This window comes from Lampetra planeri, unplaced genomic scaffold (assembly GCF_965212315.1).
Source record: "Lampetra planeri unplaced genomic scaffold, kcLamPlan1.2.h2 scaffold_622, whole genome shotgun sequence".
Taxonomy (NCBI): domain Eukaryota; kingdom Metazoa; phylum Chordata; class Hyperoartia; order Petromyzontiformes; family Petromyzontidae; genus Lampetra; species Lampetra planeri.
This window is the reverse complement of record NW_027615445.1, coordinates 1-14,749: the sequence shown is the minus strand read 5'-3', so window position 1 is coordinate 14,749 and position 14,749 is coordinate 1. Positions and strand designations below refer to the sequence as shown.

Here is a 14,749-nt window from a genome sequence, read left to right as displayed (position 1 = left end):
CTGAGATGGTCTCGTACAAATATATATATGCATTTTTCTTTACACCATCACTTCAGGAGGAAGATTCACAAAGGACAGCTGGGATTTGTATTGAACAAAAACCCTAATTTGCGTCATTAACAGCAGGCTCCACTAAATGTACAGTAGCTATTCCTGAAATCTCACAGAATAAATGCAAAGCTGCCATTTTTTCAAGACGTGACCTCTCTTGGCTAAGAAGTGAAAATTACAGGGCGCGTTACTATTACTGAGCTCTGTTTCTGTGGTTTCATGTGGCATTTAAAAAAAGAAAAAGAAGCGTAACATTCTGGCTATTTCTGTCTGCACAGACTAGACAGCGAGAGGAGCAGCCTACAAATGAAAGATCTGAGAACAAGCCCTGAACAAATAATCCAGTTTTCAGTGGAAGGTGCGTTGCCACACAGATGTTTCATGAGTTGAAGACGCATGTTTCAGCTCCTCAGAGGTTGAACTTTGTCACGTGACAGGAAGCTGCAGGCTGACAGTGACCCGTCAGGTTGGCCCCATATCGCCTTACACACACGACCCTGGATTATTTATCAGGCCTGAAAACACACCGGTGCTCTTTGGCGGAGCGGCAGAAGGGACAGTCGACATGTTCGCGGCAGCCACCAAGAACTTCGTCAAGCAGGTCGGAGACACGGGGAGGTTGATCCCGGTCCCGAGTCTGAGCGAGGCCGACCGCTACCAGCCGCTCAGCCTGGTCGCCAAAAAGAGAAAGAGGCGTTTCTGGAAGAAGAGGAGGCACGCGTCGACGGCGTTCTCCCTGAAGGACATCCTGGTGGGGGAGAAGGAGATCGCAGCAGGTGAAGGAGGAAGGGAGGGAGGGAGGGGGCTGAGGGTTCTGTCAGGTTCTGATGCTGAGGCGGTTTCCAGGCGTGTCCTCTTATCAGCTCCTCAACTACGAGGACAAGTCGGACGTGGCCCTCAGCGGCCGACTGGGGAACCACATCATCAACGACGTGGGCTTCAACATCAGCGGATCGGACTCGGTGGCCGTCAAAGCCTCCTTCGGCATCGTGACCAAACACGAGCTGGAGGTGCCGACGCTGCTCGCGAGAACTCAACTCCAGGTATCCCGAGCTCGGTCACGGACGGATCTGACCTCTGACCCGTCGGCGAGAAGGGTTTCTCTGCATGAATAAATGATCACGTTATTCTACACTGACGCCCGTACCAACGACACCTTTGTGTGTGTGTGTGTGTGTGTGTGTGTGTGTGTGTTGTTTTATTGGTCAGACACAGGAATGCACAACAATGACTGGGCAGAAAGGTCCAGTGTACAAAGTACACACAGTCCTGAACAGAGTTGGGTTTTTTTTTTTTTTTTTAACGGTCTGACAGGAAAGTGGACCTGGATCACTGCCTGGTCCGTCAGTCCAGGGAGAGTGGACGCAGCGTCCTGTGCGTGGTCGTGGAGAGCATCCGCACGACACGCCAGTGCTCTCTGACGGTGCACGCCGGGATGAGAGGGACGACGATGAGGGTAAACGTCACATCCAGAGGAGTGTGGTGACGTCACAGGATTGAAAAACGTGACTGAGGTCATGTCCACACGGAGGGAGTTTTTAAAAAGTTTCCTCTCCAAACTGCTGTAGTATGTCTGTCAGGCCTGTGGGTGGCGCCATGACGCTACCACAGAACAGAAGACCGTCACATAGACAAGACACATCACGCTCGCTAGCTTCCAACGCAACACAGAGATCCGCCATGGTTGCTGTGGGCGGGGTTAAAGGAGAGGTGGGGCTTTGGCGTCATCGCTCCAACAAAGATGTGTATGGGTCGGAAACGCCGAGACGCAACGGTGGTGTCGTCAGATTTGTTTCACTCTGGGACCCAGTTTCACTGGTTCCATAAAAAAACTTGATTCACCTAAACTCATCTCTGTGTGGACATGACCGGTGATTGCACTTTGGTCCAGAAGTGATCCAGATGTGGTAAACTGGGGGTCAAATGCCACTAAATTGGACAAAAAATGGTTGACTGCTTGAATCCAGCAGGAATGGAAGTTACATCTGGTGTCATATTGAAAAAAAACACAATGATTTCCTTCAAAATCCAGCTTCTCCTCTCATGTTTGATCTTCATATCTGCTCCAGTTTCAAATCGACGACGGCAAGAAACCCCAAAGGTCGAGACAAGGCCATCGTGATCCCGGCTCACACCACCATCGCCTACAGCGTCTGCGAGCTGTTTGTACGGGCTGGACGGGCGCCTCGGTAGGAATGAGATAACTTCTGCTTCCTTTGACTCCCAGGGAAGGGCTGACGTGTAATTTGCCGATGGTTAAAACAAAAACCACATGACAAGCTGAGACGCACCTGAGGCTCCTCTGCCTGTTCATATTAAAGACGCTACGCTACAATTTCTCCCCCATTAAACATCGTGATGGATCGTTTCTTTCCCGACGGCATCGGCACGTCTCGTCACTGAGGTCTGAAAAGATTGTGATCACCATGGTAACCACATTTCAGACAAAAGAGAACCTGCTGTCCCCTAACTAGGTTTACAATTGACCTGAAACTATCAAACCTAGTTCAGTAATCCCGTCAAAATATCGCCCCCTGATGGCCTTTAGACAGAATGCAGGTATGAGACATCTCTACAACTTCAAACCAATCAACAGTATAAGTTTCTGTCCTGTGAACTCCAGAACTAACTGATCGAGTGTTGTCAGATATTTGTGTCCACTCCAGAGTCTCAGGGGGGGTTTGAGCGAGAGCAGATCCGGGAGCAGCTGGGGCGGTTTCATCGGTCACTTCTCCATGGGCCGACTGCGCCGCTTCCTGTCGGGCATCGTCTACGGGGAACCCCTTCAGGGCAGGTACAGTGGTCATTGCAGAAGGATGTTGTGAATAAACTGCAAATGGAAACGTCAACTCTTCCTGTTTGGCCGCGCAGATGACAGGACGGTTTGAGCAGCTCACGCACACCCACTCCGACACCTACATGGACGACATGGTGACAGACTACTACGAGAAAGCTGCCAGCATGACGGACGTGTCCACGGCCTACCTGAGGGAGAGCTCGCACACGCGCCGTCAACCTCCTCAAACACAGCATCGCCAAGGGGCCGTGTGCGCTGTGCGGCATGGGAAACCAGAGGAGAGAAACCGTCTATGGCTGCCTGGAGTGTTCCACCGGGGGGGCAGAAATACGTCCGGCTGCATGCGGTGCCATGTTTTGACCTCTGGCACAAAACTCTGAGGTGAAAGAGAGACGAACAAATGCAAATCAATAACGTGTGGAACTTCCTTCGAGCCAAAAACGCATCAGCTCCAGCCTCATTGAAAGAAATCATGAAACATATACGGCCTACTTTAAATGTATGTTACATGTACTGTCTCAGTCCTTCCCTGGCACCAACCCACTTCCTGAATTATTAACTGGTGGTATTGGATGAAAACCAGCAGGAGGGCTCACATGACAAGTGTGGCAATTTTGAAGCAATAAATACATTTTGTTTGTATGTGTGTCAAGACCTATGAGAGTGTACGCGAGTGTACGAGTGTCCAGTTTCAATCTACAAGATCTACAATAGAAATGAATAGTGTTTATTGTCATAGAAGTTGCCACAATGAAACTGGAGCACAGCGCCTGCTGGTGCAATAAGTGAAAAAAGACAATATAAACTATGCAATAAGAATATAAAATATAATCAACTGATTAAAAAGTAAATGAAACAAAACGAGACATCTCGAAGATGACACCATGAATGAATGTTTACTCAGTTTCATTTTGGGATCATGCGATTCGCCCTCCTTATCGCCAGAGGGCGCTGAGCGGCTCATGTACCCGGACAACTCAAAGCGGAAGTGTGAAGTGTCAACAACATCCTAACACGTGAGGGTGTAGCCGAAGAAGCATGTGTGTTCCTGTAACCCGACTCTAACAGATATTTGGGGGGAAAAAATAAAAATGCAGATAAACACATGAAGTTTAAGGAATACTGAGCGAAATGAAGTTTGCGTATAAGGTAATGTGCGGCTCCGTCACACCAAACTTCATTCAAAAAACGTTTTCATTCAAAACGTCACCGGAGCTCGTTGTGGTATACGTGCGTTACCCGTGAGCAAAGGGGTTATTGATATGAAGTATTGAATGTACGGGCTTGATTTCGGTGAACATTCTCCGCGACTAGCTCGTTTTAAGAACGGACATACCTGCGTTTATAGTTTTCCAATTTGCTCGGAGCCGTCTATCGTCAGGGGAATCTCAGTTTTCTCCCGCGATGGCAACGCCGTGATCAGCCCCGTTGGAAACAGGGTCACTGTGTTCGACTTAAAAAAGTAAGTCTTGTCCAAATTAACAACAACAACAACAACAACCAAAATAATAATAAAGAGAGGCGCTCATCACATCGTTCTGTCGCTTAGCAACACATCAGAGACGTTACCCATCTCCACCGTCAAGAACATCACATGTGTGGGACTGTCGCCTGATGGAAGTCTGGCGATCCTGGTGGATGAAGGTGACCTGAACACAATTAAATCTACATTCTGTCAGTAGGAACACATGCAGAGAATCCCCTTAACTCCATGTTTCCCCCCTTCAAGATGGTGCAGCCTTACTGGTCAGTCTCATCACTCGGGCCCCATCCTTCATCATTTCCACTTTCACAAACCGGTCAGCAGCATCCGCTTCTCACCTGATGGCAGGTGAGCATCTTGTTTACATAATAGGACGGAGGCGCAGCAGCAGGTCCTGATCAGAGTTGACTGTTTTCGTTTCCCCTGAGCAGGAAGTTTGTCGTCACAAAGGAGAACGTCGCGTTGATGTACCCACGCGCCGGGCAAACGGCGTGAATTCAACGCCTTCGTGTTGGACAAGAGCTACTACGGCCCTTATGACGAAACCACCTGCATCGACTGGACGAGACGACTCCAAGTAAGTCCACGTCGGACACGCGGTTGGACAGGTGGAGTCAGTGACATACACCTCAGGTTGTGTGCCCCCCCCCACAGGTGCTTTGCGGTGGGCAGCAAAGACATGTCGACGTGGGTGTTTGGCGCCGAGCGCTGGGCCAACCTCATCTACTACTCCCTGGGCAGGAACACAAGGACGTCATCGTGGGCTGCTTCTTTGAGAAGGACAGTTTGGACGTAAGTGTCTTCGCACACACGCACGCACGCACGCAACGGTAACGGCAGACTCTGAAACGTGTGGCGCAGCTGTACACGGTGAGCCGGGACGGAACGCTGTGCGTGTGGGAAAGCGACACCGAACCGGACGGCCTCGTCCTGAAGAAGAGCGATGGCGCGGCGAAGCCGAGACCTGCTGAGGACGACGAGGAGGAGGGGGAGGAAGGGAAGGAGGAGGGAGAGGTGATCAGGGGAAAGCTGAAGCGCCCACAGAGACGGGAAAAACAAAGAACGTTCGATACAAACACATCAGCAGGTGGGTTCTGGGCTTCACTCTCGTCTTGTTTCCGTGTAGGACTTGACTCAGGGAACGTTCTCCCCCCCACCTTCTCACAGACACTTCTTCAAATAAGGAGGGGGACTTCAACAACCTGACCGCTGCAGCCCTACCACAGGTCCACTCACATCCTGGTCACCCGGCTTCGCCTCGGGGATCTTCCACCTGCACGAACTCCAGAGTTTAACCTCATTCACTCGCTCAGGTGAGAGACGGGATCGTGGGGGGGACGGATCGGTGACGGTGTCAAAGATCCGGACCAATCGGCTGTGAGCTGACAAACGTGGGGCGACTTTTGGACCGAGGACGAGGTGGAGGACGGCGTCGTTACCCGATCTGTAGAGGAAACCCGACTTAAAACCCATATTGTTGACATTCTTTACCAAAAAGAAAGAGAAAAAAAAACAGAAACAAGGAACACATTGTTTTAATTCGTAAAACAAAAAAAGGAACGAAAAAAAACTAAACTAAAAATGAAGTCATTTGGAACAAAAAAACTAAAAATAACACCTTTTGTATCTCAAATAACGTCAACAAAGATTTTATTTTTTTAAAAATGCCATAAATTTGCGTAAGTTTCGCGCATCGCGCAGAACAAATTATGACAGTTTGGGTTTCCGGTACGGATCGGGTCAGACAGACAGGATGCGTTTGGTTGCCTTGGAAACGTCTGTGTGTGTGTGGTGCGTGTGTTTCAGTATTTCAGACCAGAGAATCGCCTCGGTGGCTGTCAAACGCCTCAGGTGACTGGATCGGCTTCGGCTGCTCAGGTGACACGTTTGTCCTATTGCGAGCCATCGTGAACCAGCTCGTCCGGAGGTCAAACAATGTCGGTGTTCTCCTCAGGGCGGGGGCCAGCTGCTGGTGTGGGAGTGGCAGAGCGAGTCGTACGTCTTCAAGCAGCAGGGACACTTCAACAACATGGCCACGCTGGCGTACTCCCCGGACGGCCAGTACGTCGCCACAGGGGGGCGACCAGACGGCAAGGTGAGCGCCGGACGGGGGGTGTGACGGGCGTGGGTGCGCGTGCGTCTGATGCGGTGTGGTTTCCTTTCCCCCCTCCCACACCCCCTGCAGGTCAAAGTGTGGAACACCAACAGCTGCCTCTGCTTCGTCACCTCACGGAACACACCAGCAGCGTCACCAACGTCGCCTTCGCCTCCAGCGGCTTCGTGGTCGTCAGCGCCTCCCTGGACGGGACCCGTCAGAGCCTTCGACCTGCACAGGTGAGCCCGAGGTGACGGGGGTGTGTGGGGGGGGGGGGATGCCAAGTCGGCCTTTAACGCCACATTTGTCTTTTAAAAAAAAAAAAAGGTACCGAAACTTTCCGGACATTCACGTCGCCCTCGGCCGCGCGCAGTTCTCGTCGCTGGCGGTGGACGTCAGCGGAGAGCTGGTGAGCGCCGGAGCTCAGGACTCTCCTTCGAGATCTTCCTGTGGTCCATCGCAGACGGGCCGACTGCTGGAGGTAGGCCGATGACGTTGGCGTGTGGCCGGCCGCGGGTCTGACCCCTCCCTCCTGTGGCCCGAGCAGGTCCTGGGCGGACACGAGGGTCCCGTCAGCAGCCTGTGCTTCAGTCCGGTTCAGTCCGTCCTGGCCCAGCGCGCCTCGTGGGATCGAACCGTCCGGCTGTGGGACATGATGGACAGCTGGCAGGTCAAGGAGACTCTTCAGCTCACGTCTGACGGTAAGCACAGGTAGCGGCGCTTCATGCTAACGCCCCCCGCGGCAGGAACGCCGTCGTCGTAAGGATTTCAACAATCGGGGCTGTCTAAATGTTTTTTTTTTATGATATTCTTTCCACAGCTCTGGCGCTGACGTACCGGCCTGACGGTCAGGAGTTGGCAGTGGCCACTCTGAACGGTGAGATCACCTTCTGGAGCCCCAGCGCCGCCACGCAGAACGGGGCTCCGTGGCCGGACGCCACGACTTGGAGACGGGCCGCAAAGAGACGGACAAGGTCACCGCCAAGCAGACGGCGAAGGGAAAGTGAGTGCCCCCGCTGGCTCGTCCCCGTCAGCGTCTGGGACGAGCCGGTTTGTTCTGACGGCGGATCGCGGTCTGTGCTGCGCCCCCAGGGCCTTCACGTCGCTGTGCTACTCGGCCCGACGGCGAGTCCGTGCTGGCGGGAGGCCAGTCCAAGTTTGTGTGCATCTACAACGTCAAGGAGCAAGATGCTCGTCAAGAAGTTTGAGATCTCCTGCAACCTGTCCTTCGATGCCATGGAGGTACGAGCAGGAGTCGAGTCGCAGCTTTACGTACAAGCGACACGCTTTGTTGACCCGCGCGCGGCGGCGATGTTGTTGTTTGATCGTCAGGAGTTCCTGGACCCGGCGGAAGATGACGGAGTTCGGCAGCCTGGCGCTGGTGGACGAAGGAGCTGGAGATGGCGACGGGGGTGAACGTCAGCCTCCCCGGGGGTCCGCCGAGGTGAGAGGCGCCTTCGACCATCCACGACTTGTGACACGAGTCTCCTCACTGACGTTGTCTCCTCCGTGTCAAAGGTGACATGAGCTCCAGACACTTCAAGCCCGAGATCCGAGTCAGCTCGTTGCGGTTCTCTCCCGACTGGTCGGTTCTCTAATCGTTTCACGTTAACAGATGGAACCTGTCGGGTCAGTTAACTCCTCCTCCTGTCAGGTCGTAGCTGGGCCGCCACCACCACCGAGGGTCTGCTCATCTACTCCCTGGACGGCACGCTGGTCTTCGACCCCTACGACCTCGACCTGGACGTGACGCCGAGCAGCATCCGCCGGCAGCTGCGTCTCCGCGAGTGGACGTCCGCCATCGTCCTGGCGTTCCGGCTCAACGAACAAGCCCTGAAGCAGGAGGTGCTGGAGACGGTGCCGCACGAGCAGAGTGAGTGGAAACCGTCCCGTCACCCGCCGCCGCCTGGTGGCCGTCGAGGAAATCAGCAGCAAAAGGTGCGTTTTGCGTTCCAGTTGCGGTGGTTTGCGCCTCCCTTCCCGACGTCTACGTGGAGAAAGCTGCTGGCTTCGTGGCCGCCTGCTTGGAGAAGTCGGGTCACCTGCAGTTCTACATGACCTGGGCTCAGAACCTGTTGATGCCGCACGGGCAGAAACTGAAGAACAGGTGGGTTCCGACCCGTCTCGAACCTGAGATGTCGTCTCTCTGATAACGTGGCTCTGAACGATGGCCTTTCCTGAGCAGGTCGGGAGCCATACTGGCGACTCTGCAGGCGCTGCAGAAGAGCATCCAGAGACACAGTGATAATCTGTCCAAACTGTAAGCGCCACGGCAGTTTTCAGCCATCGACGTCAGACTTGTTTGTTTTGACCTTTTTCTTCTCCTCGCTTGTTCAGGTGTGACTTCAACGTGTACAACATCCGCTACGCCGTCGCCCTGTCCAAGCAGAGGGGCATGAAGAGGGCAGCTGAGGAGGGTGAGGCCGACAGAGAGGAGGGTGAGGAGGAGCTGTCGGAACTCAGCGAGGACGCCGAGGACAACGCAGAGATGATCCCTGTAGACCAATCCATGGCATTCCACCGGGACGGCAGATGGAGTTGGACTGTAAAGCAGTTTCTATGTTCTGTAGAAAACCTTTTTTTTTTTTCAATAAATTCATGTGTAAATATGTGTTTGTTTTCATATTTCATTGGATTACATACGATCAACCAAAGGTGATAGTAGATATTTAATCAAGTCACAACATATCAGGCAGAAATGATTTCTAAAAGGTTGAAATTAGTAGCTTCTTACAGCTGGACACATAGATGTAGGTGGTAACACTGTGACACTGGTGAGACGTTGGCCTGAATTTGCATGTGTGACTGTCAAATATAACAACTAAGTTTTCTGCTGGGTTGAATTGATTGACAGCGTTTTGAGAGCTTTACAACTCCTGACAGACATTTGTGGGATCAGCGGTCGTGGAGGATGTTCATTCAGTCATTTCATTTGGGAGAAGAAAGATCACAGACATGCCACTAAATGAAAGTCATTTAAAATGGAAACTGTCCAGAAAAAAAAATGCAGTCAATAATTGCTTTTTTAGATCAGGTTTTTCAGATTTTCAATTGATTTAGATCCAGACTATTTGCAGGTCTTCCCATGTTGTCGGTACTTGTACTGACTGTGAACAACCAACATCTTTTGCAACATTCCGTGGTGATTTACCATCTTGAAGAACTTTGATAATCCTCTGTTTCAACTGACATCTCTGGTGTTGGAGCCACGATACATGTCAGTCCACTTGGTGCAACAGCTCTCCCATCTTTGTTTCCCCTCAGAACTGACTGACTAAAAAAAAAAATCCAATAATCTGATCTAAAAAAAGCAAATGTCATTGACCACCACATTTTTTTCTGGATTTCTTTTAGTGTTTCCTAACGTTGCCATTTTAAATGATTTTAATTTTGTGGCATGTCTGTGATCTGCTTCTTTTTTTTTCTACAAAATTAAATAAATGAACATCCTCCAAGACCGGTGGTTGCACACTTTTTGTCAGGTGTTGTATTATTACAGCGAACATGAAAGGAGTCAGCAGAAGTTTACCCAGATAGTTTGATTCACAAAACATCCATCAGTCCTTCAGTAGCTCGTGCTAGTGAAGCGTCCTGTGCACACATGGCGTTTTTAAAAGAGGCTTACCTCTGTTTGTTTTGTGATTGAGTTCCCTCTTCCTCGTTTGTCTGTTTCCGGAAGCGTGGTGCTTTCAAAGTGCAGCGCGTAAAATGAACCCACCTGTTGTCAATCTGCAGCGAGAAGAAAGAGTCACCACCGGACACTTCAACACATTGACCACCAGATGTCAGTGTTGCTCAGTGTAACCTACATTTTGAAGATAGTTGTTTTTTTTCCACTGTTTGATTCTACTTCAGGGATTTGTTTTGGGGGAAATCGAATAAATCTGACAAAGTGTGCAAGGTACAGTTTTATAATTGTTGTATTAATCAAAGAAGGAAAAAGGAAAACAAACAGAAAAGGAAAAAGTAGATATTTCACTATTTAGATTCACTGCAAACGCGGGCGATGACAGGACACATTGCAATTTCATTATGTTCTCGTCTCAGTTCTTCTGTATTCCCCTCCGTTAGAGACGAAGATGCATTTGCATCCTGCGGAGTCTTGTTCTCTTTGCATCAAGATGACGCTGGATGAACTTTGACCTGCAGAACAGCCACACTGGTGTGAGGAGGCACACATCCAGTCCAGATTACATTCATATATGCAATTTTCTGGGACCAGACAATTTATTTACACAACGCCGATGTGGCTATTTTCCCATTCATGCAATAAAATCACAACATGAACAACCTGCAAACTCCATGGTAAAATATGAGTTCATTTATTGAAATTAACTTTAAAATACAGCGTGACATTTGTGTCTTCCCACCCCCACATCAGACATACATTCAAATATTTGTCTAAATGACATTTACATAGCTAATAATATCCATTGTCACTATTATAATTACACATCTGTTAGTACATCTAATTACCGACTTTAAAATGGAATATATGCGTCATAGGAAATGTTTTTGGAAGCCTCATTCCTGCACTGCAACTATCTGTAAATTCATATAAAGAATGGATTCTCTTCTTGGTAAGAAATAAATCTTGCCTCTTGCAGCATAAAAAAACCATCTCACACTTTGGAATGATGAGTTTGTCTGGCATGCAAACACAAGTGTTATTTAAAATTAGTCTTTGACATCAGAGAGAGAAAACAGAAAAAAAAAAAATGTTTTCTTTTTGTCCTCCAGTTTCTTCAGGCAGCAGATAAATTGCTGCAGATTGTTGGGTTTTCATTCCTGGGTTCTGCCACTAGATGGCAGCAGGGATCAACGTTACTACAGCGGTTCTTTTCAGGTGAACTTTGGCGGCCGCTCCTCCCGACATGTCCATATTTTATGATGCTTTTAGACGCTCAGTCAAGCCTGTAGGTTCTTTGAAGCTGCGCCCACTGAGGATCCTCTGCACAATGGCGGCAGCTGTCCTAGCCCGAACGTCCCTCAGACCCTGATGATGCTGATGGAGGACGAGCTCTGTGAAGCTGACAGGGGGAGAAAAAGAGTCAACAAATGACTCATGAACAGAGACCCAGAAGGAGGCCTGAGCGTCCACATGCACGGCCACGTGACTCCAAATAGTCAATACGCTGAGTTATGAGCTAATCAATGACCTGCCCCCCCACATGTCTGCATATCACAGCTTGACTTTTAATGCACAGAGGCAATGATCCCCGGGGGGGGGGGGGGGGGGGGTATTTGGTTCCACTGTGGGTCAGAGAGAGAAACATGAATATTTTAAGTTTTTTATTTTTTCATCATAATCCCACGGCTTGAAAGGGACAATATGTAGGTGAGCTTTCACACTCCATGCCAACAGGGGGCAGCATATCAGCAGAAAACTGGAGGTCTTCACCACCATTGTAAGAGGCAAGAAATAAATCGTAGAGAAATTGTACTTGTTCAGTGATGGAGGAGACAGAAACTGATTGAATGCTCATGACAACCTCTGCTGACGCCATGTCTGCGCTAAATGTTGCAGTTTAAAAAATGATCATCGTTCCTAAATTCAGGACATGAAAAGCTGCAGCTCCCCTCTGGCCTCTGCTCGTTCATTTCCAGTTTATTCAGCTGAACCAACATCCAGCAGCACTTTTTTTCTCAGAGAAAAGTGAACGCTGCCTGACGAGAGCAGCATTTACAGCAGCTCCCTGTTTCCAGCTTGATTGTTTTATATTTAAGCCACGACGGCGGCAGCGCCGGTTGCTAGGAGATATTTAATGCAAAGGCTCTTCAGAAGAAACACAACAATCCTGGCAGCGGAGGCTGAACAGAACTTAAAGCCCTGATTTTACCCTGCTGTTGCGTACGGCTCCGTTGTGGTAGATGGGTGAGCTGGCCGGCAGACGCGTTGTAGTAGGAGGAAGCGGCGGGAACCAGCGGCCTCTTGGCTTTCTCCTTGGTGCCGTTGGAGTCATTGTCTTTAATGATGTCGTACTGTCGGCAGAACAGGGCGATGACAGCTGGAGGGGGGGAGGGGGGGCGACAAAACAAAAGTGAGCAGAGGTCGACGTTGAACACGTAAAGGTCACAAATGTCTGACCTGCCCACAGCAGCAGCACGGTGGTGATGATGAGCATCTCCCCCGTCTGCAGGTGAGGCGTCATGCCCAAACCTTCCATCGCTGGCTCGTCTGAGAGCAAACACAAGGTCACGAGGAAGAGAATCAACCAAAGTAGCACTTGACCTGGTTTCCATGTCGCTGATAAGTGTGTCTTGTTAGAGGTGCGGTGTGTAATTCTGTGGCTACGGGCCGGTGGTTAAGAGATATTTGATAACAGCTTTGTTTCGGTAACGTGCAGGATACAGAAATATGGGACAACCACGACTGACTACTGATGTGTGTGTGTTCATTTACGGTGGTCCAGGACTGGATACTGGTCACTCCTCTCCAGAGTCCTGAAGTGGACGGCGCGGCTGGGCTGACTGTCCCCGTTCGGCCCCACAGACTGCACCTACGTGACAAAACGCACAGAAAGACACTTTAAGGCATGGGTGTCAAACGTGGCCCCCCAGAGGGTCCAATCCAGCAAAGACTGTTGTTTCATTCATGAAGGGAAATACTGCGTTTTTAAGTTCCATGTACCTGATACGAAATGTTTTGTACCTTGTGCGGTGCACCTGAGTAAATGATCAATTGGGGCCGAATATTGATGAAATTATCGTTATATGCATTACATGTCAAATTTACTTCTTTTTTGAACTTAAAATGACTTTGACACCCCGGATTCAAGGGGACTCGCGGATGCGAAACAAACACAAAGGCTAAAAAAAACCAAGCACGCAGTCCCAATGACTAAAGACTGCAGCCTTTTCTGTGGAGGTTGTTGCAAGTCATGATGGGAATTGAGGTATATGAGGAGACAATAGGAGGAACTTGAAATGTTTGTTCTCGGCAAACTCTCCTTGATCAAAAAGCACTTATCTGGTCGCTCACTTTGGATAATAATGGAACTCCTCCGTGACTCCCCGCGGGGAATAATCTTCTTTTCCTCAAAGGAAAGGTCAAAACAGCGAGGTGACACTTCTTGCTGACGAGCATATTCAGTGGAGTCCTGAAGGACGATCTGTCTGTCAGTAATTCCGACTCCAGTGGATTATAAAAAAGTTGAATGGAGTCACTTTAGACACTCGCTCAAAGTTAAGCTGCGTTAAAGCAGCAAGTTAAGACCGGCTGCAATCTGCAGCTTGACCACTAGACGTCACTACATCACTGGACGTGAGTGTTTGAGTGTCAATAACTAAAAACTTAAAAATACGGCGTCAGGTGTCTTCGGACAGGTCTACGCCGTGACGGAACCGACCTATTCCTCACAAAACCACTGAAAACGCTGTAGTACATATGCCAGGCCTGTAAGTGGCGCTGTAACGCTGCCACATAAATACACCTGACATGGAGCATGTGTATGAAACTGCAAAGTCATCAAACACAAGAAGAAGATGGTACGAATTGTATCATACGCTCAGTAGCTTCTGGAGCACCAGCGCAACACTGATCGGCCATTGTTGTGGGCGGGGTTACGGGAGAGGCGGAGTTCTGCATGTGGGTTACAAACACGGAAACGCAACAATGGCGTCTTCAGATTTGTTCACTGTGGGATACGGACTCCACAACGCTGGTTCCTAGTGGACGAAACGTCTGTACGACAAGAAACTTTGTTGAGTGAGTGTGTGTGTGTGTGTGTGTGTGTGTCACCTGGACGCTGTAGTGTGTGTCCTCATCCAGGTCCCACAGGACACACCAGCGGCTGGACGTGTTCACCTCCCGGATGGAGCGCTGCATCAGCCCGTCCTGCCTCTGGAGACGACAACACATGCGTTTATGTCTAAAACAAAACAACAACGGGCGATTTGCAGTCGCCAATTGACCTTAGTATGGCTATGGGGGGTGGGAGGAAGCTGGAGTACCCGGAGAGAACCCATGTAGACACTGGGAGAGCGTGAGAGTGAGTGTGGGGACCTCGACAGTGGTAACTGACTGTGTGAGGTCACTAGATTTTACCGGTTCAAGCAACAATCTGCTGGAAGACGCAGCTTCGAAGCACATGGTGCAATAATCGTACAAATGCTCTCTGAGGGTGTTAAATATAATAACCAGAGAGTTGAAGTGCCTGTAAAGAACAGAGGGCTGAGGAAAAGGTCAGGGAACGGGGGGTTGGCGGGAACGCTCGACGCTCGTCCAGACACTCAGCACAATCCACCCGGTGCCTTTTGCTTTGTTGGCAGCCCCAGAAACAGCGAGGATTTATCGTCCTATAACATTAAGTAACCATATTCT

General features: G+C 49.9%; 3 protein-coding genes across 3 annotated transcripts; 2 read left to right on the top strand and 1 right to left on the bottom strand.

Moving 5' to 3' along the window:
* The first annotated feature begins 616 nt into the window (after positions 1-616).
* On the top strand, positions 617-3,233 carry LOC144741622 (pejvakin-like). The gene is given in 7 exon segments (XM_078624124.1): positions 617-827; positions 898-1,108; positions 1,366-1,518; positions 2,133-2,223; positions 2,923-3,060; positions 3,062-3,163; positions 3,165-3,233. Coding segments are annotated over 7 exon segments (975 nt in total).
* Positions 3,234-3,979: 746 nt separating this feature from the next.
* LOC144741618 (periodic tryptophan protein 2 homolog) lies at positions 3,980-9,696 on the top strand. Its single transcript, XM_078624120.1, is given in 38 exon segments — positions 3,980-3,997; positions 4,197-4,241; positions 4,243-4,310; positions 4,398-4,492; positions 4,578-4,615; positions 4,618-4,679; positions 4,763-4,802; positions 4,804-4,896; positions 4,898-4,908; positions 4,986-5,067; positions 5,070-5,123; positions 5,193-5,418; positions 5,499-5,548; positions 5,550-5,579; positions 5,581-5,611; positions 5,614-5,644; positions 6,138-6,171; positions 6,173-6,220; positions 6,286-6,426; positions 6,517-6,556; positions 6,559-6,641; positions 6,643-6,665; positions 6,754-6,907; positions 6,974-7,127; positions 7,247-7,341; positions 7,344-7,429; positions 7,519-7,546; positions 7,548-7,613; positions 7,615-7,668; positions 7,759-7,770; positions 7,772-7,850; positions 7,853-7,870; positions 7,945-8,011; positions 8,088-8,299; positions 8,383-8,533; positions 8,612-8,686; positions 8,764-8,923; positions 9,691-9,696. Coding segments are annotated over 38 exon segments (2,760 nt in total).
* Positions 9,697-11,415: 1,719 nt separating this feature from the next.
* LOC144741621 (fibronectin type III domain-containing protein 4-like) lies at positions 11,416-14,269 on the bottom strand (the record flags this gene model as incomplete). Its single annotated transcript, XM_078624123.1, has 5 exons — positions 11,416-11,456; positions 12,282-12,434; positions 12,515-12,604; positions 12,830-12,926; positions 14,168-14,269. Coding segments are annotated over 5 exons (483 nt in total), but the record flags the coding sequence as incomplete, so codon positions are not given.
* Between the last annotated feature and the right edge of the window lie 480 nt (positions 14,270-14,749).